Here is a 25,836-nt window from a genome sequence, read left to right on the forward strand (position 1 = left end):
GTTTCTTAGAAATTACTCCATATCAGTTCATAAACACTTTCCTCATCCTTTCTTAAAGTTGTATATAGTACCTTATTGCATGGATATACCGTGGTTTATTCAGTCTTCTTTTTATAGGCATGTTGATTGATTCAGTGTTTTATTATTACAAATAATGCTGCAACGAACAATCTGTGCATATATTTTTGTCGTCATGAGATTGTGTATTCAGAATAGATTCCACAGAAACAAAGCAGCAGAGGTCAGTGATGTTAGAGTGATTAAAATGAGTGCTATGTGGTCATTTTTAGGAGACTTGGACACAGTTGCAGGGCTGGAAAAAGAATTGAATAATGCCAAAGAGGAACTTGAACTCATGGCTAAAAAAGAAAGAGAAAATCGGGTGAGTGTTCTAGTGACCCTAATTTCAAAATTCCTATTATTTTCTTCCAAAATAGTTTATATTTAAAAGAGTATAGTTGTCCAAGTATAATATCTAGGTCCAGATGCAGTTTCCTTTCTGGAGAAAAACAGAAATTGCTTTATGTATACATTTTCTCAAAAGATGCTCTTTGTTAAATGGAGACCATTAAACTTTCAAGTGCTGAAAAGACAAAGGCTGCTTTCTCTGCCCATTGCAGACTGGAATAATTGTAAAGAACTGGTGGAAAACGTGACATACTGTATAATTGCTGCTTGGACTTATGACAGATCCATGAAATTACTTTAGAAACATGGAACAGAGGAATTTTGGGAATGATCGATAATGTTCATTGAGTACTTGCTATATGCAGCGTACTATTCTGGGTACTTAAATTAGCACTAAAGCTTATAGCTCTGCAAACTAGGTGGTATTGGCCCTATTTTATAGTTGAAGAAGGTGAAACACTGATTTTTTTTTTTTTTTAAACGTGGAGGTAGGAAGGGGCCCCTGGGTGGCTCAGTCGGATGAGCGTCTTACTCTTGATTTCAGCCCAGTTTATGATCTCAAGGGTGTGAGATTGAAGATTCTCTCTCTTCCTCTTCCCCTCTCCCCCACCTGCTTATGCATGCTCTCTCAAAAAAAACAAAATGAAAGCAAACCATGGAGGTGGGGAACTGTCATGTAACTAAGACATACCAAAGCAAAGATTTAAATTCAGGTCTTTTGTGACTCAAAATACTTGCCAAGAAGTCATTACTTGGAGCAGGTCATTTTCCCATTATTCTGTATTTCTAGCAATAGAGTTTTCGTGAATTTTCTTAGAAGAGGCCTCTTGGCCTTACAGAATCCCTTCTCCTTCTCCCTCCCTTTACAGCAATTGTATATCCAGCTGTGGTTTGGAAGAAGTATTAGAGCCACAGGACAGAGTTACCCACTAAAACTAAAAAGCTTTATGTTGCCAGGGCATCTATTTTGGAGGATCAAAAGTACACGAAGTTTACCTTGCTAGTCACTTGGCTTCTCAGATTTGTTCCACCTCTTAGCCAGAGTTAGATCTAGAATAAACCTGTGTTCATATTCATGGTGAAATTATCTTGTTGTACCTCTTAATTTCTCTTCTCATTACTATATTTCTTCTTACAACCAGCCTCCTGTTATATGCCTCAAGTTTTGAGGATATGAAATTGTGTGGCATTTACAAATTCCAGTTTTAAAAATCCCCTAGCTCCCCTCCTTTTTTGGGATTTCTCCCTAGCCATTATCTGATTATTCATGTCAGGAGATTTTGGTTTCCATGTGCTGTTCCTGTTTTTCTCATATATACTTGATTCAGAGTAGTGTTACTTTTTGGTTCTGTCCTGTTTGGGGGATCATAAAATTAATAAGACTATGAATGGTTATTTTGAGTGAGTTATATTTGGCTGTGTTGCTTATTTTTGTGTCCTTAATCAATTACCAACCTCTTAGCTCAATGTGTGTGTGTGTGTATACACACACATTTTCACATGCCCTCTGATACTAAATGTATACCAAAAGCCAAGTCAATTTTCTTGATTTTTTTAAGAAAAAAAATTTTTTTTCTTGCTCTCTTGAAGTCGTAGTAGTAGTGGTAGTAGTAGTTAACATTCACTAATTGCCTGACAGGTGCTTTTAAATACATTTTCTCTATTCTCACATAGCCCTAAAAGGTAGGTATTATTTCCGTTTTATAATTGAGGAAACTGAAGCTCAGTTTAAATGCCTTATAGGGAGATTATGCCCAGATTTAAAACCCAAAACCCACGTCTGCCTGACTGCAGACCTTTATCTTGCTGTAATAATGTTTTCTTCCTCGTGTTTGAATTTTTCTTCTATGGAGCAAAATACCTGGCTATATAATGATAGAGGTCTCTGAAGAGGCCTACTAAGTAGCACTCCATTTCCCATACCCAAGATCTGAACAAACAGAGAGATAAAACAAGGTCATGGCAGACAGTTTGGTATTTTATCAACTGCATTGCTGATAAAATAGAGAATGTAATGCAAAAATCAGCGGGCCTGCTAGCCAATTTCCCAGAATCGGTAGTCTTACCTGCCTAATCACAGATGACACTGGGCCTTGGCAGCCACTCTACATGGTGAGGAAGAGCCTGCTCTTGGAGAAGCAGTGGCAAAAACAGGCCTGCTGCAGGCAGGTGCCTCCCAAAAAGAAAGCTGGAGCTAAGTCAAGCATGCCTGGTTTATTCTTCCCCAACATACCATTCAGATAAGTCCTTTACCCTGCCTGGCGCTGGCTAAAGGGAGTGGAGAAAGGTCAGGAGTTACATTAACTGAGGTCCTTCAACCTGGAAGGAAATGGGAGGAGAAGCATTTCTTCCTAACATGCCGCAGGAGCCCAGAGCATCAAATACTTTGAGTAGTTATAAATCACCAGCCCATATAGTGAACTATCAGCATCGGTGGAATTCGAAGTAAAATTTTTACTGCTTATAACTTACATTTTTATATCTTAAAGAAACAGGTGCTGCTTTCTTTAGGAAGCTTGGCTATACCTTAAACTAGCTGTGTGTCATCTCTCTTCTTTGTCCCACCTATTTCCTTTAATTATCTTCAGATAGTTCCTTACAGGGGGCGCCTGGGTGGCTCAGTCAGTTAAGCTTCTGCCTTCGGCTCAGATCGTGATCCCAGGGTCCTGGGCTCGAGCCCCGCGTCAGGCTCCCTGCTCAGCGGGGAGCCTCCTTCTCCCTCTGCCTACTGCTCCATTGCTTGTGTTCTCCCTCCATCTCTCTCTGACAGATAAATAAGTAACCTCCCCCCCACCAAAAGTTCCTTACAATGTGTACTTACAAATAACTTGCCCTTACTATAAAGAGTATATGGATCTGTAGAATCTGCAGGAAAGTCATTATAACCTCGAGTTCTGAGTCTGCTTCCTGGGGAGTTCACATTCTGGATCTCCCCCTTCCTAGCTCTGTGACTTTGCACAGGCTCCTTAATTTCTCTACACCTCAGTCACCTCCTCTGTAAACTGGGGAATAGTAGAGTAGTGATCCTGCAGGGTTGGTGGGAGGATTCACCCATCTGCTCATTTTTGAAGCAGCATAATCTCATTAATTAAGCAAATTTGAAATGTTTTCTAGTGCTAATTAAAGTGAAGGGCATCCTTAAAGCTACCGTTACCACCTCCCATAAAACACCCTTTGGTATCCCACCGTGTGGTTTATTGATCTGACCCAGTCGAGCACTATTCATCTTGTAGTTGGCACTTGCATGATAGGCTGATGGTGATACAACATGGAAGAACCTTGGCCTCAGGGTTAAAATGTGAACGTGACAGATGTTGCTTCCTCTGCACACTGACTCCAGAATCTCTTCTCCCCACAGATGGAACTTTCTGCACTACAGTCCATGGTGGCCATGCAAGAAGAAGAGCTGCAGGTGCAGGCTGCCGACATGGAGTCCCTGACCAGGAACATACAGATTAAAGAAGACCTCATAAAGGTCCTTCCCAGCTTTCTCAAGATCCTTGGAAGTGATTACAGCCCAGAATACCTATAGGGCATCCTCAAACGACATTTGGATACCCTGAGTCCCTTGGCCAGTCCTTAGTTCCTTAAGGCACTGTCAGTTTGAGCCTCTTAATATCACCATATTCTTTCTGACTTACATTGGCGTTGCTGAAATTTCACAAAGAATGTACTGTTTCATATGGCTTATCCATATTCCGCTTGCAAGTACAGCAGCCTGTTTCAGGGACATCTGCTCCTTTTCTCCTCTGTTAGATAGCCATCGACAGCTCTGAGGTCAAGAGTCGCATGCTCCACTGACTGAGCCGGCCAGGTGCCCCACATTTTTATTACTAGTTTTTTTCTTGACTTTTAGGATTTGCAGATGCAACTGGTTGATCCTGAGGACATACCAGCTATGGAACGCCTGACCCAAGAAGTCTTACTTCTTCGGGAAAAAGTTGCTTCAGTAGAATCACAGGGTCAAGAGACTTTAGGAAATCGAAGACAACAAGTAAGTCATTGGAATATAAACATTTTTACGGTGGAACAAATGGTGGAAAACCTGTCAATCTCAGTGATCTCTGAAGGGGTCTGTTAATGGAGCGTCATAGAGAATCTCTGCTCTGAAGTTGCCTCGCCTTGGTCATCCTCAGCAAGAAGTGCCCCTAACATTTGTAATTCCTTTCTAGCTACTACCTTGTAGCTGACCTCTCTTCAGTGCCACACTTTTAATACAGCACTTATTGTAGGGCTCACTGCGACACAGGTCTGTGATTGATGGTGTCCCCTCCACCCACTACACATAGTACACTTATCCCTAAAATAGAGCCTGGCACATAGAATGTGCTCAGTAAATATTTATTGAATGAATGAAGAATACCAGTAAGTCCTGCTCTGTGTCTCCTCCTGCCCTTCCTCCCTTTCTCTTGCACTCCCTTCTCTCAGCTCTTCCCTGTGCTTCTGGCATTTCTCTCCTCCTTCTTCTTGCTCTCATGTTTGACTTCTGCCCTATAGTTTTAAAGATTAGGAAAAAAAAAGAAAAGATAATGTGCCATTGATTTGAAAACTAAAATATAATAGAAAGTTTAAGCAAGTAGGAAGAGAGTGAATTTTTTGGTCCTAGGGCATGCAAGTCCATTCCTTTGTCTGCTTTCTCAGGATCTGCTGTGGCTTCATGTCTCATGTCTGTCTGCGTATTGCTTCTGCTGTTTCCTCAGTTACTGCTGATGCTCGAAGGGCTGGTGGATGAACGGAGTCGGCTCAATGAGGCTCTGCAAGCAGAGAGACAGCTCTATAGCAGTCTGGTGAAGTTCCACGCCCATCCAGAGAGGTAGGAGAGTGATGGCAGTGTTTACCCTTCTATTCCTCTTCAGGTGCAGCTGCTTATGATCTCAAAGCAGGGAGGGAAAAAAATCAGACAATTACTAGGAATACTCAGTTTGTCATTTGTTGTTTGTGGACCTCTCAGAGTCTAGTGTTTAAGTCTTAAGTCAGAAATAGTGCCTATCTCATATAGCTACACACTGATCAAATGAGACTTGTCAGGTGTCTACAGCAATGCCTTGTGTGCAGTAAACACTCAGTGTTTTCCTTTCCTTCCTCTGCTTCATGTCCTGGTAAGGGCTGTTCCGTTCCAAGAGTGAGGATATAAAGGGTATTGATACCAAATATCATTGAAGAAAATATATTTATCATGATGGCTGATATCAACCCAGAATCACTGATAGCCATCATGGTGAATATATTTGCTTGTACTTCTTGATTTTTGGTCATATATATTATATCATTCTGGTTCATTTTATATTCCCCCTTTTTTTTCCTCATTCTGCCTTCTGCCCTTGTCTCTTTTGCTTTTTCCTAATTTTTATTTTTTTACTATTCATTTTCTTCTAGGTGATTGTTCAGTTTAAGCATTCTTTTTCTTTCTACTTCAGGTAAATGAAGGCAGAGGAAAGATACAATAAGGACCGGTTGATTATATAACTTTTTAAAGAATCTCTGGATCTTTAGTCTCTATGAGCCAGATTCCTTTTCAGAGCTCCGTCTGGTCTGGTTACCAAATGAGAGAACACAGATCTTCAGTAGTGCTTGGCTCAGTCCTACTTGGCTCAGTAATGCTTCGGTTTGCATTCAGTTTTTCCTGGATTTTGTTTTTTCAGAAACTAATACTCAATCAAAAAGTGAAATTTCTCTTATGTTGGCTATACAGACATAAGTCCTAGGATCTATAATTTTATGGGATACTGGCCCACAATCTAGCATAAAGAGGCAAGCTTTAAAGAAAGGAGCTGGCCTTGCTAATCTATCTGCAGTGAAGGATAACAGTGCCCAAACAAAGACTGTGTTTACTCATTGTGTCCTAGAGAGCATCCTTTAGAAAGTCTCATGGCTCTTTGGAACTATACGTAGACTCATTATAGTTGGTGGCTAATCCATTTTCCTTCATGTGGCATGTTTACTCAGCTCTGAGAGAGACCGAACTCTGCAGGTGGAACTAGAAGGGGCCCAGGTGATACGCGGCCGGCTAGAAGAAGTTCTTGGAAGAAGCCTGGAGCGCTTAAGCAGGCTGGAGACCCTGGCCGCCATTGGAGGTGGGGAACTGGAAAGTGTGCGAGTTCGTCACAAGCATGCCTTCTGAGCACTGGCGGGTCAGCCTGCAGCCCAGGATGGAAAACCTTGTTTGCACTAACCTGAGAGCTTTGTCTGACTGGCAGAATTAAATGATGACTTGGTAACGGTAGAACTGTTACAAGTAGCATCAACTACAGAGTGAAACTCACTTTAGTCTACCTGTATGGCACTGTACATACCATCTCGGAGTTGAGTGGTGGAGGTTACAAAGTGTATGTGTACCTTTTCAAGCATTCCATTTCAGTTTTCCCACCCATATTCACTCTTTTCCTTGGCCCCTCCTTGTTCCCCCATCTCTTCCCCTGGGCCAATAAAGTTTATTCCTCCCCTGCTCTCACCGTCCATTTCATATGTTCCATATCATGTCATAAATGCATGCATGCGTATTATTTTGCCATCAGCCAACTCCTGCTCTTTGAGATGAATTTTTTTAATCAAATAAAAGTTTCGAGTTGAAAGAGAAAGAGGTTAAATGTCTTTATAGGAATGACTTTGCAGAAGTGGTATAATCCTTATCAGAAAGTAATTAAAGCTAAGTCTTGCCATAGCAGACTACAAGTATTGGAAGGGTCAAGTCAGTGAGAGGAGGCAAAGGCAGTTCAGGTGTTTATAGTAAACCTTCTCTGAGAGTGTTCCAGAGGTGATAATTGAGTAATAGTGATAGTGAAATTAGATTAGGTGCAGATTGAATTCCATTAATATTTTTCCTTTAAACCGAGAGTACTATGTAATCAGAACATGATTTCAATAAAAACTCATTTCAGTTTTCAAACATGGAATTTGGGGAACAGGGGTTGAGGCTTTCCCACATGTATTTCAGAGTCATGATTTTTTATGTAAAAAGCTCATTTCAAATGTAATGTTCCCTTTTAAATTCAGCATTTCACTGAATTACTTATTGCAGCTAGAGATTTGGTAGTGGCACGAGATGGAGTCCTACGTTTTTTCATGTTTTACTGCTTAAACATTACTCCATTAAAATAAGTAATAGGCTTTGAAGTGTTGTTAGAATAGAAAGAAATGTCGTCGATCTGGGTTTGTAGGTTTCGGTCATTGAGTGCTTTCTTACGGCAGCATGACAGGCATGAGGAAGTGTGCTCTGGAGCTTGTGTTTCTGCTTGCTTAAATGTCAAGAGTATAAAAAGTAGTCAGGATTACTTTGGAGCTTTGCAGGTTCAACACCATGAAGTTTCATATTTCTGTTGGTTATAAATTTCCTAGATTAGAAGCTGAGATTTCAGGGTTTTAACATGGACTTCAGTGGACAGGGATTGAGGCTCTCCAGCACAGTAAAGGTGACAGAGTACTCTTTCTCAACGAGGGGGCACACTATGAGTTTTCTGTTTTCCCTCCATTATTCACATGACTCTTTAATTTCTTTCACATTCATGTGTTGACATGGGTTGCCTTACATTCTAAATTCTGTCTAGCTTTCTGTAACCTTAGCCATGTCTGTAACAACAGATAGAACATCAGTCAAACCAAAGTGGACAGGGAAGAAAATGTTCTACTGGAGAAACACCCTGGGATTTTCTGATGAAATATTTTGCAAAAGATTGATAGCTGTAAGCCTTCCTCTTAATGAAATGCTTTCCACTTTTCTTGGCCTTTAGGGTGGGGAGTCATTTAAGGAAGCAATAGGAAGTGTAAGCAGAACCACCCACTTTCCTAGTCTTCTAATCTTTAGAGAACTTATCCTGCACAAAACTTTCTGTAATTTTCTAGAAGGAAAGAGGGGATAATTGAACTTACAAAAATGTCAACCCAACAAAGACTAGTCTGCTGTACAATTATAAGACATTTAGGAAGTGTTTTTCCTTAATTTTGCTAATAGACCAAGGAAGCTTTCTAAGTGTCCTATTAAGATTCAACCATGGGTGATTCTTGGGTTCTAATGGCTTATAGTGATTACAGTAATTTCTAATTACTACTCCTGCTTCTATCATCCTCCAAGAGTAGGAATTTCACTTGGTATCTTGGACTGTTACTAAGTGTTAGAAATATTAAGGCAGCTGGATGAATATTGAGAAACCCAACTTCCTATTGAAAAATGATTGAGATAGATTAGTGGGAAAAAGTAAGTGAATTCTGATCCTAATTTGGATCCTGAAGAGACAGACTAACGTGTGCTACAGTTACTCACCCTTAATATTGGTCCTTGGGAAACATTTTAGATAATTAAGTGATGTTTGTGGCAAACGATAAACTAAGCGGTTGATCCTGATACTCTAGATATGACTAAAATCTGCTGCTAACGTCCTAGAATGAGGCTTGCCAACAGTGCTTACCTGGAGAGAGTTTGCTNGAGAGAGTTTGCTAGTCTAAAAATTTTGTGTGATGATTTGGCATCTTATTAGAGAACTCCGCTCTGATGAATTTTCTTCTGTAAACCCACATATAGATGATGCTGTCATTGGCCATGTCATTCATGGAATTCTACTTACCATGATACAGTATGATTCTGTTCTCTCTCCAGGAGCACAGACCCTTTCTCTTACTGGATTATTCTACCTTTGTCAGGCATTTTTCAGCCTTACAGTAATTTTAGAGAAAGCATCATGGGCTTATAGAACCTTGTACTTGAATTAAAAAAAGAAAATCATCTTGAAATGAATGAATTAAACCTAGGTCATGATTAATTAGAAGCACAGAACTTAAATTGAGAAAAATCCATATTGATAGATTTGTTTTTACTTATATTTCCTTTTTGAATCATAGCAAATATACAAAGAAATGGTTGTAAGAGCCAGGGGAGATGAAGTCTATAGCTCTTAGAGCTGAAGAGTTGAAAGGACCTCCAGGAAGATTTATTTGAAGAGTGAAATGGAAGTCCTTTTGATCGGTATTTCCCTTAAATGCTTTTCTGTTGCAGAAGTCTGACGATTATTAGGGCCTAGTAAAAGTCAATGTTTTTCTGTTGTTTTCTTGTAAGCTATTTAGTCAAGTTATTATTTTGGAAAGGAACTACTGGGCTATTTTAATATTGTCAGCCTTTTGCTTTGGTAGGTGTGCTCTTATCCTGAATCTCACCCACACCTGCTTCTCCATTCACTGTGGATAGCAGCATATTTTTGGTACCTCTGCTTCCTTTTTCATAGTTTAAAAAGATTTGTCAGTGTCATTTTATATACAGTAAGAGAGCTATAAAGATTAAGAAAATTGTGACCTTTCCAGGATATTAGATCCTAGCCACAAAAAGTTTCCTGGGGGGCTCTTTAGTATATTCTCCTTGCACAGTTTATACCTAAGAGATGTCTGGGACAGATAAAAGACCTTTCCTAAACTTAAAAGACCTTCCACTTTGATGCTTATTTATGCTAATTTGGTATGTGGGCCTGGGAAGTTTGGTTCACAGATTCAAAACAGTTCAAGAAAATTGATGTTAGTTCTGTCTCTCTTCCAGTTTGATCTAGGATTCTCTGATCAGGGAAAGGAGAAACAGATCAGACTATACCAAAAATTGCTCTTTTCATTGAGGAATAAAAGTTGACTTACCTACGGTCACTTCCCTTTGGACTATAAACCTTAAAGGGACAATACTTCAGTTCCTTAGCTTTCCTGGGACAGCTGGTATTAGCAAACCCTAGTTCCTGTTTGTTAGGATAAGGTTGTTGTTTTCTGGTTCCATGGTCCTTTATTTATTTAAATTTTTGGAAGATTTTTATTTTTATTTATTTGAGAAAGAGCACAAGTCGGGGGTGGGGTGGGGGTGGGAGATGCAGACTCCCCACTGAGCAGGGAATCTGACTCAACTTGGGCTTGATTCCAGGACTCTGGGTTCATGACCTGAGCTGAAGGCAGATACCCAACTGACTGAGCTGTCCAGGCGCCCCTCATGGTCTTTTAATATGAAAAATATGAGTTTGATGTCCCTGAAAAACTCAAGTTGCCTCTTCAACTAGGGCCTCAGTAGTAATTCTACAGGTCTGGAGCCAGTGCCCTGCAGGGAAATGTGACAGTCGGTCCCATGAAACTAGGAAGAAATGGTAGGAACCCATGCCCTGACAGTCCCCTTTCCATCTGTCCTTGTAGAAATAGTACTACAGGCAGATTAAATGAAATTAGCTTTCTTTTTCAGAAACTAACATCATTTGAGACCTGAGCATGTAGAATATTTTCTATTTTAAAGTTAAAATTTAGGGACGCCTGGGTGGCTCAGTTGGTTAAGCAGTTGCCTTCGGCTCAGGTCATGATCCCAGCATCCTGGGATCGAGTCCCACATCAGGCTCCTTGCTTGGCAGGGAGCCTGTTTCTCCCTCTGCCTCTGCCTGCCATTCTGTCTGCCTGTGCTCGCTCTCTCTCTGATAAAAAAAAAAAAAAAAAAAAAAAAAAAAATCTTAAAAAAACCCCACAAAAACATAAAGTTAAAATTTAGAGAGCTTTTTTTTCTCCCTTTGGTCATGAAGAACCATCGGTACTGTAGGAAGAGTAGCTAGGAATACGGAGCTTATATGAAGCAACCTGGTAATAAAAATTAGAAGGAATGTGTGAGTGGGACAATATATCAGAGTGATTTCTGTAGGTTAATAGTTTTTGATTCTTACAACATTTTGGAATATGGATTTAAGACATCTTCTCACTAGACATTTAGAGTAATAACTTTGTTGAACAACTTTATTATAATTAGAAGACAGGAATGTTGCTTTTAAGTAGCTTGAGTATTGACAAAAGGTAAGTCCTCAACTTCTTTATATGTAATCACATGAGCCAGGCCGAATTTCCCAAATAAAAAATTTGCATTGTAATTTGCTTCCAGTAGAGGATGAGAGTGGAAGGGAAACAACATGTAAAGCTGACAATATGAATTTTACCAGATTTCAAAAAAGAATGATTAAACTTACAAAGTGATGTACTGATTGTTTTTGCATTACTTTCCCTTTATGTTGTTTAATGTCAAATTCCAGAAATAAACTTTTTTATTTATCATACTGTTTTTCTTTTGCCAAAGCTGGAAGGATATAACCGGAAGTTCGGCAAGAAAATCTTAGATAGAAAATAATACAAAGAACAGGAGTGTTAAGTAGATGAGCTAAATTGGTTTCTTTGTTCCCTTTAAAAACTCATAATTGTCTAGCGCATGCATGTAGCTTTGCTTTTAGTATATAACATAAGTCTGTAGTGCTTCCTTTTGCAATTACCAAAACCATTGCTCTAAAATACCAACCTCTCAGTCTGTAAACTTTAGAGGCATGTGTGTGTACAAGTATGTCTTAAAAGTCATGAATTTCTGTTTCCACGAAGTATTCAGTTTGATAATAAAAGCAGTTTTACCTCTATCACTTAAAATTTTGAGAAAAAGTAAAGCGATTTCATAACAATTTAAATGAAGAAGGAAGTGACATGTTAAATGTCCAATAACTTGGTGTTAGATTATTTATAGGACCATTTTCCCACCCAAATAAGCTGTATATTTTCCTCTGGAAATTCGTTTCTCTCAATGTTAAACTGTGTTAACATTTGTGCTGAAGTGGAGAGTGTTCTTTTTAATACATAAGTATTAGAATTTCAGCTACTTTAGTTGAGACACAGAAAATTGTTACTGATCCAATAAAAGTATCAAAGGCCAAACAGTAACCATTTGGTTTCATTCTTGAAAAGATGGATGTGAAGAGAAGTAGAGAAAGCTCATGTCTTTTTTGTTTGTTTCCTTATAGGAGAATCAATATTAAAAATCCAAATCAAAGTTAAGGCTCTGGAATGAGTGAATGCTTTTGTGATTTATTTAACTAGAGGAGGGAAAAGGAAGAAACCTGGATTGTTCTTCTCTCAAGGAAGTGAGACTAAAGAAACAGCATTTCATTTCCCCCTAAAATGTGAAATGAACTCCTTTCCCTTAAAAACTCTTTCTTGTTCTCCTTGCTGAAGGAGAGCAGTAGTAAGCAGGATGGAGGTAGGTGTAAGGAGTCAGCTTTTAATGGTGGGTGGTGCTCTCCCCTAAATGTTCCTGGAAAGGCCTGCTGCTTGTGTTCTTTGAGGAAAAGAAACCATGAGCAGGAGGAACTCCTTGATGTTACAGAATTATAAGTCCCTTGGAAAATTGCTTTCTGAATAAAGTACAAGCTGGAAAGCTGCATGAGAGGTCTTGCCATCTATAGACCAAGCTACATGGTAAAGGGGCTCGGCAGACAGCAGGGGTTTGGCCGCAGACACCAGTTTTCTTTCCTAGCTACTTCTGTCCCATGAGCAGAATCTGTCTAGTGGAAGACTTCTACTTCTCAGCAGAAGCTTACGGAGGACTATATGAAACCTTAAAGTTCTTTTTTGGTCCTGAAGGGAATGGATGCTGAGTTTGACGGGAGACCTTTTCTGTTGGATTCTGTCATACAGCATCATCATACTTAAGTCAGGGACAGTTAGTTGGCTCATGACATGAACATGGAAGAGTTCTCGTAATAATGAGCACATGGTAGGTGCCTAAGAGTGAAGGTGAGATGTCTCAGAGCATCTGGTACGAGAGCCTGGTGCTCAGGGGAAGACCAGCCAGGGGCTTGGCACCGCGTGCTTACTCATGCTGTACAGTTTTTGTTCTTTGAATCCTCTTTCAAAATTAGTCAAATAGGATTTCTGCTATGTTCTGAGTAACTACATGGGATATACCACTCCTTTTCTGTTGGTTGAATATAAATAGCTTAAAGGGGAAACAATAATGACTGTAGAGTAGAATTTAGAGAAAATGGTCTTGTCATAACCCAGTTTGGGCTCATTACTGAAGAATTAACAGTCTATGATTTTTCCTCTAAGGCTTATTCACACATGATGGAGTTTTAAGGCAGTTATAATGTAATAATGATGAATCCTATTTGTAAAGCACCTGTCCAAAGGAATTCATCCTACTTTGCTGACAACTCTGTTTTTTCAACTATCCTGTGAAGGGAAGAGACCAAAAGTATTACTTCAAGCCTTCCGTTGGGGGAAACCGAAATTCATAAGTAAGGAAGTGCAGATAAGTGCAATCAAGATCATCCAGTTATAACTTTAAGTATAAAATTTATCTCTGCAGATTACACTTAGGTTCTGTGGCCACCTTTTTTCAGCCCACAGACCATGTCAGTTTACCAGTGATAATAATGCTTAAAGGCAATATTTAATGCATATACACTGTATGCCAAACACTGTTCTAAGCACTTCAAACACAACAAATCCTTCGAAGTTCACTAATGAACAACTGTATGGAGTGGATATCACTGTTTCCCCTACTTAGTAAGTAAGGAAACTGAGTTACAGAAAGGTTGTGGCTTGCCTAAGTTCACAGTACTAATGACAGAAGCAGAAACCAAACCCAGACAGTTGGGCTCCAGGGTCCATATTCTTAATAATTAATGCCATCCTCAATTTTAAAATCTCCACAAAACTATCCATTTCTGTTTCAATGATTAAAAGAATTACATGTGCATGACACTTAGATTTTCACAGAAGGATTTACAGTATTTTATTTCTGTGTACTTTATCAAGTCAGCTGGTGGAGAATAATTTTCTAAATCTAAAAGGGAGTTTGGGGCACGCCCTCCATTACATATATGGGTCTGAGTGTAGAAATTTGCACAAAGCACAATTTGGGAACTGCCATCAAAGCCTCAAATAAAAAAGTTTAATGAAATTTCTTCTAACGTGTAAAACTTAACCTGGATATAAAACCTGGAGAAGAAAGTTAAATTTGAAGCGACAGACTCTTACTTTTCAGAGTATCTCAAATAATAAGCAGTAGGTGCACCAATATAAAGTATAGTAGATTTAAATCAGAAATTTAGAACATCACCAGTTCAGAAGATAGCGTTTTGTTGCCTTGTAAAAGCTTAGAAAAAGATAGTCCCTCAAAAAAGAGAAATTATTGTCATTGATTAAAAAAAATGATAACAAAGGTGTCTAGTGTAAACCTACAGGGTTTTATGTGGAATAACTTACTCATTTCAATTTTTTCTATAAAACTTTTCCACCTTTATTCTAGTCCCCTCCCCCCACAGCCTTCAGCATTCTAATTCAAATTGGTAAAAGGCAGAGCAACTGTTGAAGCTATTCTAAAGAACTACAGCAGACTAAACTAGCTAAAAATAAATAAGGAAAGCAAAACTCCTATGTAGTAGAACGTTGGGATGAAATGGGCATGCTTACTTTGTCTCCTTTTAACTCCTGATGAAGTCAAAACCGTGGTATTGTGACCCTGAGTGAATCACAGAGAGAACATTACCTAAAAATGCAGGCATGGCATCAGAAAGGCCAACAAAGGTAAGTGGAGGACAGAACATGTGAGATGAAAGCCTTCAAGACCAGTGACAGTCACTTTTTCCAATCGTCCCTCAACCTTACTCCTGCAACCTAGCCCAGGAATCCCCTTGGGATGTGGGGCAGCATGGCCACACAAGCCCCCAAGAATAACAATGGAGATGAGTTCAACTCATCCAGCTGAGCTTTCTTCAACCACAGGAACATTCTCTAGCCCCAAGCTCAGAGGAGAAACAATGTGAGAACCATGTTTTCTTAATCTGTCATTGAGTGGGACATTCATTTCCTTTACAAGGAAAAAATAAAAGATTCTGATCTCTACGGTTGTACAGGGAATGATTTTCCAAAATAAGCATAGTAAGATATGGATGTCCACAAGTGAATTAGCATCCTGGATTTCAGTGAGTTGCCAAAGCTTAGGGAGTATCTTCATCCATCTCTCTGCAGCTACTATTGTGAATGAGATGGTTCTGGGGCTGGTTTGAAAGAGTAAGTATTGGAAATCCCTCTTGTATAACATCTGTCAAGGAATCCCTAACAATCTGAGTGGTGGAGTTACCTCTTGTAGGTAGGACATTATTGAACAGGGCACAGGAACTTGGTCCAACGTTAATACAACATTCATGGAATGAGTCATAAGATTAGGTTGTTAGGGCAACATACTACCTTTTAGTACTTTAATAAGATTGGCCTGGATCATTGCAAATACTCTGGCATGAACTTGCAGATGACAAGAGATGGAATGAAGGTGTGAGATGGTCCTGTTCACCTTATCTGCAGAGAGGATAGTGAATGCTCATTATTTATCCATGGATGTCTGAGCTCAGGAGCAAGTTCTTTGGTCTTGGAGGAAGAAGCAAAGATAAAGAGCTGATTTGTCATCAGAAGGAGCAGTGAGTTGCCTCTGTCTGAAAGTCTGGAGACCTGAATTCTTGGCACAGCTCTTGTCAGGACTATCTGTGTAACCGTGGACAAACCACCTAATCCCTTTTAGGCACAGGTTACTCGGTGGCCATAAGAGGAGTTTTAATAGGTTGGTTGCTGAGGCCAGAATCAGAATGACATCTCAGGTTTCTCTAACAGGCAGTTTCTATAAGACCTGTTATGTAGACACGGGGGGGTGTTATGGTAGATTTTCTTTGGTGTTAAAATGAATTAACCATCATAAATTCTCCCAACTTCAGAAGAAAGTAATGTGGGCCACAAGTCTTAATCTAAAATTGGATGGACAGTCTTTTATTATAACAGATATGGAGAGGAAGAAATGCCCCAGCTTTGTTCGGTCCAATATGGTGTCCATGAGCCCTGTGTGCCTAGCTGAATTTAAATTTGAATTAAATAAAAAAAAATTAGTTCCTCAATCACCTTAGCCCATTTTGAGTGCTCAGTAACCACATGTGTCTACTGTATTGGGCAGCACATGCATAGAATTACAAAAAGTTCTATTAGTCAACAGTGTCTCAGATCTTTGCCCAGACCACAAACTGCAGCTATTGTTCCTCCCTTAGTGCAAGACATGGATGTTTGTGTCCTTGGATGACTGTGTCCATCTTTAAGAAACAAAAGAATGTATTAAAACTCACTTGGAAGTAGAAGAACTATAAAAAACCCTTCAGGCAAAAGATGCTGGGGGCATTGAACAAGAGTTTGAGAGAGAAGGGGAGGATAAAGGAAGGAATTAGGAAACACCAAAACTATTCTGTACCTTGAGTCTTGACTGGTCCTGAGCTTCTGTAGAATACACAGCCCCTAGAGGGGTGTTCCTCAGAGGTATGGTCACTCCATGATCCCAGAGATGGAAAAGGATGAGAAAAGCAGGTCTCCCTTAATCCCTAGGAAATCAGGGACCCTCTCAATACTTGATGGTGGGAAAAAGTTAGTCATGTTGGGCCCATGTTTCAAAAGACAAAGTTGTTGCATAGCCAGGTTGGCAGGACAGGAAATAGTTCAGGCTTTCTGGAAATAGGTGAGGGGGTAACCACTCTATCTAACAGCCAGCTCCTTAGGTACAGGTCTGTGCAGTCAAAGTCAGTGAATGTTTTAAGGCTTAAGCTTAAATATTAGAGAGTATCAGTGATATAAGTCTTTTCTGCAGATTTGGTACAGTGGTTCTGCCTTCAGCCCTGCTGGCCAGGGGTCCATGCATATGGGGAAAGGAAGAAATCAGAGGCAGATGGCAAAAAGTGTAATTTTAGCTGCTGTCTGAAAGCCACCTGTGAAGGGAATCACCTTTCTCTTCTGGACTCACTTCCAGGTGCAGCTGCAGGGGATGATACTGAAGACGCTAGCACCGAGTTCACAGACAGCATCGAGGAGGAAGCTGCACACAGTAACCAGCAAGTAAGTCCAAGTCAGGTTCTGGGTTCCCAGGGTGGCAGGCTCATAGCCCTTTGGGGTCTGGTAGTCTCCTGCAGGCCTTGTAAGCCTAGAGTAAGAAGCTACCTTTTAATAAAAACCACTTCCCAGTCTTCTTTCCGCCCTCCCTGATCTTCCCAGCCACATTGCCAGCCAACCCCTATCCTCACTCCACTTTTCTCTCCGATCCACCTTTTCTCCCCCGCCTCCTTCTATCTCTTGCTCCTCCTTCCCACCTTTGCCCCTATGTACCACCTATATAGCTCTAGCTTCAGAAGAATGTTTACTTACAACAAGACCATGGACAGTTCCCCTTTTGGGTTTTTGTACCTGAAACACACCACAGAAGACAGGAATTCATCAGAGGGCTGCTGGGGGAGGTGGCAGGCCTAAGATCCACTTCAGAAAAGTGCTGAGAACCTCCAAGAGGATCGGAAATGCTTCCAAAGCAGGGATCTGTCTTGGTGCAATCTCATTACACAAAAGAGAAGTCTGTTGGACAACCTGACAGACCACCCAGGTTGGGACACATCAGTGACCAGCAGGTGACACTTCAAGAGCAAGCCCCTATCAAACCTCAGAACTTGGTACCCAGGGCTGAAATACTGTTCATACCAGCCGTCACTGAAGGTACAACCAGCAGTTCACAAGCTCAAGAGTTGAATGCCTTGGACCTCAGAGATTAAGTCACTGACAGTGATCCCAGTGCACTCACTGGCCCTCCTGTGTGTCTCCACCTTGCCCAGTGACACTTAGCAATCACACCTCCTACATGGACTGTGCCTGTGAGTCTCTGAGTTATTAAGGAGAAAGTGGATCATTTGGTATCTGTCCTTCTGCAGAAATAGCTGGGCTTTTCCAGTTTTAGCTTCCTTGGAGCTATTAGAGAAACTGCTGGGAAAATGAGGCTCTCTGGGTCTGCCTCTATACCTCCTGTATAAGAAAAAGAGGAGACCAACAAAAAGAACCTACATGAGCATTCCTCAAATCTCACTGGACTTGGCATAGTCTTTGGCTCTTGAGGACATGAGTAGTTGGCTGTCTGGGATACCTCACGTCCTCAACACCATTTCTTCCCCTTCTACCAAGATCCCCTTTTTGTTGCTCTAGCCGTACCTGACCCTTACTTCTCCCTTAAATTCTTGCATGAATTCCACTTCTCCTTTTGCTTGAACAGCTTCTTCTAAGTTCTCCTAACCAATACTTGTGACTTTAATTATGTACAGCATTGCCTCTCTGGACAGGTCCCTCTGCCTCCCACTCCTTAAAGTCACTGAGGGACTCTGGGGAAAAGAGAGGGATCTGCAAGATAAGCAAATGTCCATTCTAAGAGTTAGATTGGGGTATCAGCCGGTCATGTGGTTATTGCTGCTGTGGACAGTATTAGCTCCAGAAAAAGTGAACAAGAGACACGGATGTGAAGACAGCCAGATTCTGATTGACACGATCTTAACTATGAGTAGTCACGTGAGCCCTTCACTCTAGTTCTCAGGTGTAGGCAAACTGGTTTTTAAAGTTATTCCTTCCTCAACCTTCCTTCCTATAGCCTAGCATGGGGCAAATAACCAGATGACATTTTGAGAAGGTCAGTTCAACCCTGGACTAAACCTTTTGCATTGGGGCAAGTATATTTCCCTTGCAATGGCTGCCCTACTGCTAGGCAGAGATACTTAATGAATTATTTGTTAGCCTTTGGATAGGGCTCATGATGGACAAATTTATATACCTGCTGGATGGAGATATCTTGGGTAAGCATAATTTTCTTTCCATCACCTTTCCTTGAAAATCAATGTCTCGTTTTGGGTAGGAGGAACCTTGTTGTATGAAATCATTGTAAATTCATTTCAGCTTTTCTGGAGTTTGAGGGCGTGACTGTCTGGCTGCCAAATAAATAAAGCTTGTTTTGCCATAACTGTTGTGTCCAGATTCTCAAAACTGTGTTTGCTGGTTTCCAGCGAAATAGTCTCTTACAGTTAGGCTCTGAGTTCCTCTTTGCCACATCCTTGGAAGGTAAACTTTATTCAACACCAAGCTACCTTCCTACCTTAGGTATACACAGACTTCCCCTAACAAACACATCCCACATTGTGTTCCTTCCAAGGCAAGAGCTATCTTTTGGCCAAAACAAGTTGCTTCATCCTTATTTTTAGACTCGTTCACATCTGGAAGTCTCAGGTCTGGCTATGTTGGTAATTTTCCCCAGGTATCTCCCACAAAATCCCATTCTCAAGCAAATGTAAGGTCTCTAATAAATAACTAGGAAATGCCTGTGAAATGAATCAAGCAGTGACTTTCTTCATTTGAATGTGTGCAACAGAAAAAAGTTATCAAGTATCAAATGCAATGAAGGAGAAAAAAGTTAGTAGATGTCATGTGAAGAACTTGAAAAAAATCATTAATGCCTTTCACATGTGTGAGAACTGATTTACATTGTGAAATATGTCATAGGGTAAAAACAAAACAACGTGATTCAAACAGGAGATCAGACTTGCATATGAATTTCTGTAGGGTAAAAGGAAACCCAGCACACACAAAAGAGGTTTAATTATATCATGGAAGCAATAGAACAAATGAATTAGGAACTGGCCAGTGGGGAGGATCCTGTACGAGATATAATTAACGATAGACCTAAAGGATTCATACTAACACCACACATACTGAAAGCCCTGGGGTTTTATTTGGGAAAACGTAAAGAAATGCCAACTTTCCATAGATGAGCAAGAAAAACTGATTAAAAAGCTAGATTCTGAGTCATTTTTCATGCATTTACATTTCAATTTTAAAGATAAGTTAGCTTCCTCTGACACAGAACCCAAATTAGCTGGGAAACAAATCATAGCTCTATTTTCTAATTTTAAAGTGGGAAATTAGACCAGGTGTACCTTCAGGTCCTTTCTGGTATTGACAGTCTGTGGTTCTTTATTTTTTATTTTTAAAGAAACTAGGTGTATTTAAATCAGTGAAAGATAACATGCATTCAGAAGGCAGTTTAAAAGTAGATAGGTATAGGGGCACCTGGGGGGCTCAGTGGTTTGGGCATCTGCCTTGAGCTCGGGTCATGGTCTCAGGGTCCTGGGATCGAGCCCCACATTGGGCTCTCTGCTCGGCAGGGAGACTGCTTCCCCCTCTCTCTCTGCCTGCCTCTCTGCCTACTTGTGACCTCTCTCTCTCTCTCTCTCTGTCAAATAAATAAATAATCTTTAAAAAAAATAGATAGGTATAGATGGGGCACCTGGGTGGCTCAGTTAGTTGGGCATCTAGTCTTGATCTCAGCTGAGGTGTTGATCTCCAGGTCATGAGTTCAGGCCCCATGTTGTGCTCCTCCCTGGGTATGGAGCCCACTTAAAAAGAAAATATATCGTTAAAGTGAGATTTTTTAAAAAAATTTATTTATTTGAGAGAGAGAGCACGAGCGGGGGGTAGGGGAAGAGGGACAATCAGACTCCCTGCTGAGCAGGTAGCCCAACGCAGAGCTTGAGCCCAGGACCCTGGGATCATGACCTGAGCGGAAGGCAGACACTTGACCGACTGAACCACCCAGAAGCCCCAAAGTGAGTTGTTATTTTTAAAGAGAAAGAACATTTAGGTTTTAGCAAAGAATAAAGTGCCCATATTCAAAGCTGATGGTAATGTTTATTTATTTTTTAAAGGTTTTATTTATTTATTTGAGAGAGAGAGCACAAGTAGGGACAGGGGCAGAGGGGGAAGCAGACTCCCCACTGAGCAGGAAGCCCAGTGTGGGACTCAGTCCCAGGATCCTGAGATCAAGACCTGAAGCTGAAGGCAGATGCTTAACTGACGGTGCCACTCAGGTGCCCTGCCAATGTTCACTTTAGTTAAGTTCGTTGAAAAGGGTTTATATAGAAAGGTAACATCTCATAGTTTAAATGAGGGGTTGAGGTCCTAAATCTTCAAAAGTGGTTTTATCCAGTCCCTCTTTATTTTGTCCCAAGTGCTTGGTGGCACATGTGGAGATAGGCCAACCTTACTGAGCCCAGTAGGAGAACAAGAGAGGCAAAAGGCAGGCTCAGAACCCGAGGAAGGCCTGGGAAATGAGCAGCTGTGTCTATGCATCTTTCTTCATTCTTTTCTTTGCAACCTCAACGGCTGTGCTACTGGCAAATTCATGCTGTGAATCAACTCCAGCCATGCAGCCTAGGTCTTACCGAGCTCCATTACGAGCAGAAGTCTGTGGCTTTGTGCCAGGCCAAGCAGCTCTGTCAGTCATTGTTCCATTTAAGCGGCTCTGGGCCCTGTTCTGTTCTATATATTTGTGACCTGAATGAAGGTATAAAGCATGTAATTAATTCTACAAATCATGCCCAATCGAGTGGCTACTACTTGATTTATGAAGATGCCCATAAAATATTTTGAAGACTTTGATCATTGAGAAATGATTCTGGATAACCAGAACGAATTTACCAGTGACAAGTACAAGCCACACTGTTAATACAGGTAGAAGAAACAGCATGAGCCCAAAATAGCTGTGGGACAGAGGTGGGAAATTGGGAGGTCAACATAGACCCGAAGCTAAGTAGAACCCCAAAGTGCAGTCACCGAGAGGAGAAAGAAGCAACATAGCATTGGGATGTATTAAGATTAATATTGGATGGATGGACAAGAAACCCTTGCACAAAAATACTTAGTCATAAACGGAGTGGGTTCTCATACTCAGGTTTTGGTTTCTATACTTTTAAGAGTGTGGGGGAAACTGGAGAGGAACCCAAAATGAACAATAAGAAAGTCTTTAAAAAATTCTCCTTTGAGGAAAAGCTACATGATCTGCTTGAGTTGACGCACTGAAGAGTAACTTCAGGAGTATCCACAGAACATAGAAAGGTGTTGGGAAGTTGTTTCCACCTTGTTTTCTCCTCAGGTGCTTATATTTGTAAAGAGAGTTTGCCTGTCAGCATCAGCGCAAGAGTGATAAGCAACAAGTGGGCAGGTGGCCTCACTTTAACTTCTCCGTAGTTATGGGGTGTGATTCTCCTGCTGCCAGTGAAATTAAGCTGCTGTTTTACCTGTGGCTGAGTGCCTCCTGTCTGAGTCTTCCTTTTCAGGGCATGAGGTGCAGGCTTGGCCTTAGGCTCTGAGAGCTGGTGTCTCAAGCTGAGATCTTTATAGTCAAGGACTTGGATAGTGTGGCATGAAGGAAATTTCCTGTCTTGTAAGAAGCCTCTCAGGAGATTCGGTTCCCCAGGGAGAGAAGAAATCAGCATCCACACTCTGGTCCTGTGTAAACCTCAATTGTTTGCATTGGGTTTTTATTTATGATGGGCTTGTGTTTTTTTTTTCTCACCCACATCTGGATGCGGCTCTTCTGCCCATGGCGGCAGTTCCGAACACTGGCTCTCTCGTGTCCTCCCCATCCAGATCAGTCTCGAGGGCCCTTATGGCTGAGGAAGTCCTTAGGGCGAGCTCATTTTAGGGCTTTTTTGTTCCCATTAATGGCTGCCTTTGCAATCTGATGTTCCTCTTGGATCATCTCTCACGACCTAACTTCTTTAAATTATGATTTTCTTTCAGCTCATCAAGGTGGCCTTGGAGAAAAGCCTGGCAGCTGTGGAGACCCAGAATGTATGTCTTCCTCCTCCTTCCTCAGCAGGAGGGGACAATAACAGAGGTCTTCAGGAGGAAATGCTCCACCTGAGGGCCGAGATCCTCCAACACTTAGAGGAGAAGAGGAGAGCTGAGGGGGAACTGAAAGAGCTGAAGGCTCAAATTGAGGAAGCAGGATTCTCCTCTGTGGCCCACATCAGGTAGGACACCACCCAGAGGAGGTGGTCGCTGCCCATCGGGAGGTCACCACAGGCAAGGGAGTTCACCTCGCTGCAACAAAGGCATTTGTGCTGCTTTAGGGCTTCCTGATCCACATCCCAAGCTCTGTGCATTAATGTTTCAAATTCTTAAGAGAAAACTCAATATTGGATAATGGTGATCATTCAAATTATTTAAATCTGGTCTCCATTCCGTGTAATAATGCCCATTATTAGCCATAGAGTCACAAGTGAAAATCTCCTGGTGTATGACAGGTATTGCTCTTTTGCATTGACTGGAACGTTTTGAAGGATGTCATACTACCCATGATGCTTCACTACTGCATGTGGAACCAGAGGAGTCCCTGAGGGAAGATGATGTATACAGGGGCCCCTTTGCTCCCCTCAGCTCTCTATTAACGGCATGAATCCCTAAATCATGGAATAGCACTTTTAACAATCTCTGCTGTTTTGTTAACTTTACAGAAGTGGTATGTAGCTGATTCATTGGTTAGACTGACCACCGTGGGTTTTTTTTTAATATTTTGTTTATTTATTTGAGAGAGAGAGATAGAGAGAGCACAGGTGGGGAGGAGAGGGAGAAGCAGACTCCCTGCTGAGCAGCGAGCCTGACACGGAGTTTGATCCCAGCATCCTGGGATCATGACCTTAGCCTACGGCAGACACTTAGCTGACTGAGCCACCCAGGTGCCCCTGGCCACTCTGTTTTTCATGGCATTTTTCAAAAGATGCTTAGGGAACAGACTGATAATGTAGGACTAATCCATTCATTTGTTCAACCCTGAGGGTCATAATCATCATGGGGCCTGTTGTTTAGAACACAGCAGTGCGATTGTACAATTTCTAATTCATGCCCTATAGTTTCCCTGCCTATTATGTGCCATTTAAACGTCCCCAAGTCATAGGATAATATTAGTGCTGAAGAGGACCTTGGCATCTAGCCTAATCCTTATTTCATAGTCAAGGAAACCCCAGTCTAAAATGTTCTAGCAGCTTGCTCAAAGTTGCATATTAATCCGTGGCTAGACCCCTGCCTCTGAATTTTTAATATCTAAGCCTTTTCTTCTATGCTATATACTTTTTAGAAGTCTTGGAAATATTCTTGTGATCATCCTTCATGCTGGTTCTTTTACTCTGAATTGTGATATTCCTTCCTTTTTTTTTTAAAAAAGATTTTTATTTATTTATTTGATAGAGATATACAGAGAAAGCACAAGTTGATAGAGCAGTAGGCAGAGGGGGAGGGAGCAGTCTCTCTGTTGAGCAGGGAGCCCAATGCAGGGCTTGATCTGAGGACCCTGGGATCATGACCTGAGCNGCCCAATGCAGGGCTTGATCTGAGGACCCTGGGATCATGACCTGAGCTGAAGGCAGACACTTAAGGGACTGAGCCACCCAGACACTCCTTTCTTTTTCTTTTCTTTCTTTCTTTCTTTTCTTTTTTTTTAGAGAGAAAGAGTAAGTGTGAGAGTGTATGCACAAGGAGGTGGAGGGTTGGAAGGAGAAGAGAGAGAGAATCTTGAACAGCCTCTATGCCTGGTGCAGCGCCTGATGTGGGGCTTAGTCTCGCAGCCCTGAGATCATGACCTGAGCTGAAATCAAGAGTCGGATGCTTAACCGACTGAGTCATCCAAGTGCCCCCATGATATTTCTTTCTACTGAAGTGAAATTCTACTTAAGTGAAAGCATAAGTTGTTTAAGTAATCTCTCTGCTCACCGTGGGGCTTGAACTCACAACCTCGAGATCAAGAGTCACATGCTCTCCTGACTGAGCCAGCCAGTTCGGGATTCTAAAAAACAATCTAGGGGGAGAGCCAACTGCTAATTCTTCAGGTGTGAATTACTAGTTTCCCATTCCTCTTCTAGTCAGCAGTTCTCAATATAGTGTGCTTACGGATCACCTGCAGGACTTAAGTAAAATGTAGATCCATAGGCCTTAGCTCTAAAGTTGTGGGTTTTTGTTGTTGTTGTTTTGTTTTGTTTTTTTACAAGTACCTCATAGAATTCTGATGTTAGTACTTTTCAGGTCTGCAGCTGGTATAGCAGAATAAAATGACTCCTCTGTTGTAGACCCTGAACTGACTAGAGCATATATGCAATTCCATTTAAGCATCCAGTAGCTCTACTAGGTACGAGTTATCCTTATTTTATGTAACAGGAGACTGAGGCTCAAAGAGGTTAAGCAAACTGCCTATTTAAATGAATTGCCTTGTTAAAGCAATTATGTTGTTGTTTTTTTTTAACACTTCCATCCAACCCTGGCAAAGGGTTCAGTGTGAAGAACGGATGGAGTCTAGAATGTCTTGGTGAAAATTAGTTGTTTATCCATTTTGTGTCTTCTACAAGTATGCATGTTTTATGTGGCAGGCACTATGGAGGCTCTGGGGATACAGGGTGAATAGGACAGGAAGAGTCCCTGACCTCATGAAGATGATCTATTGAAAGAGCCAGACGTAAAGCAAATAATTACAGAAGTACATTTGATGGTAGTTCTGATTGGTATTATTTATTTCTTGTTTTCCTAGGTCCCAATTTCTCATCCAGTGGTTGAAAACTGACCAATGATAATTAATAGAATTGTAGAAGCCATAATAAATTTGTCCCAGGAAAGGTCTTTCTTATTCTTTTTTTTCTTAACACTTTAAGTACTGTTGTTTATTCCAGAGACCAGTGGAAAGTAGAACATGAGGCTGAGTGGGCGCCTGGGTAGCTCAGTCGGCTCAGCATCGGCTTTTGACTTGGGCCATGATCCCAGGTTCTGGGATCAAGTCCCGCATCCAGCTCCCTGCTCAGTGGGGAACCTGCTTCTCCCTCTTCCTCTCCTTCTGCCTCTGCCACTACTTATGCTCTCATTCTCTATCTCAAATAAATAAAATATTAAAAAAAAAAAAGAACATGAGGCTAGATGACCAGGGTAAAGACAACTAGATCATGTGTGTTGAGTCCAAGATTTTTAGGGACT

The 25,836-nt window shown here is 41.1% G+C and overlaps 1 protein-coding gene across 1 annotated transcript in view; it reads left to right on the forward strand.

The window, feature by feature from the left end:
• Window positions 1–25,836, forward strand: part of LOC111142854 (NBPF member 26) — a 141,492-nt gene that overhangs the window by 77,738 nt on the left and 37,918 nt on the right. Inside the window, 7 exon segments of the mRNA XM_022496209.1 lie at window positions 291–382; window positions 3,767–3,883; window positions 4,265–4,402; window positions 5,109–5,221; window positions 6,355–6,482; window positions 16,997–17,082; window positions 22,624–22,856. Of these exon segments, the coding sequence (XP_022351917.1) occupies window positions 291–382; window positions 3,767–3,883; window positions 4,265–4,402; window positions 5,109–5,221; window positions 6,355–6,482; window positions 16,997–17,082; window positions 22,624–22,856 (907 nt within the window).

This window comes from Enhydra lutris, unplaced genomic scaffold (assembly GCF_002288905.1).
Source record: "Enhydra lutris kenyoni isolate GAN:26980312 unplaced genomic scaffold, ASM228890v2 scaffoldscaffold9, whole genome shotgun sequence".
Classification (NCBI taxonomy): Eukaryota; Metazoa; Chordata; class Mammalia; order Carnivora; family Mustelidae; genus Enhydra; species Enhydra lutris.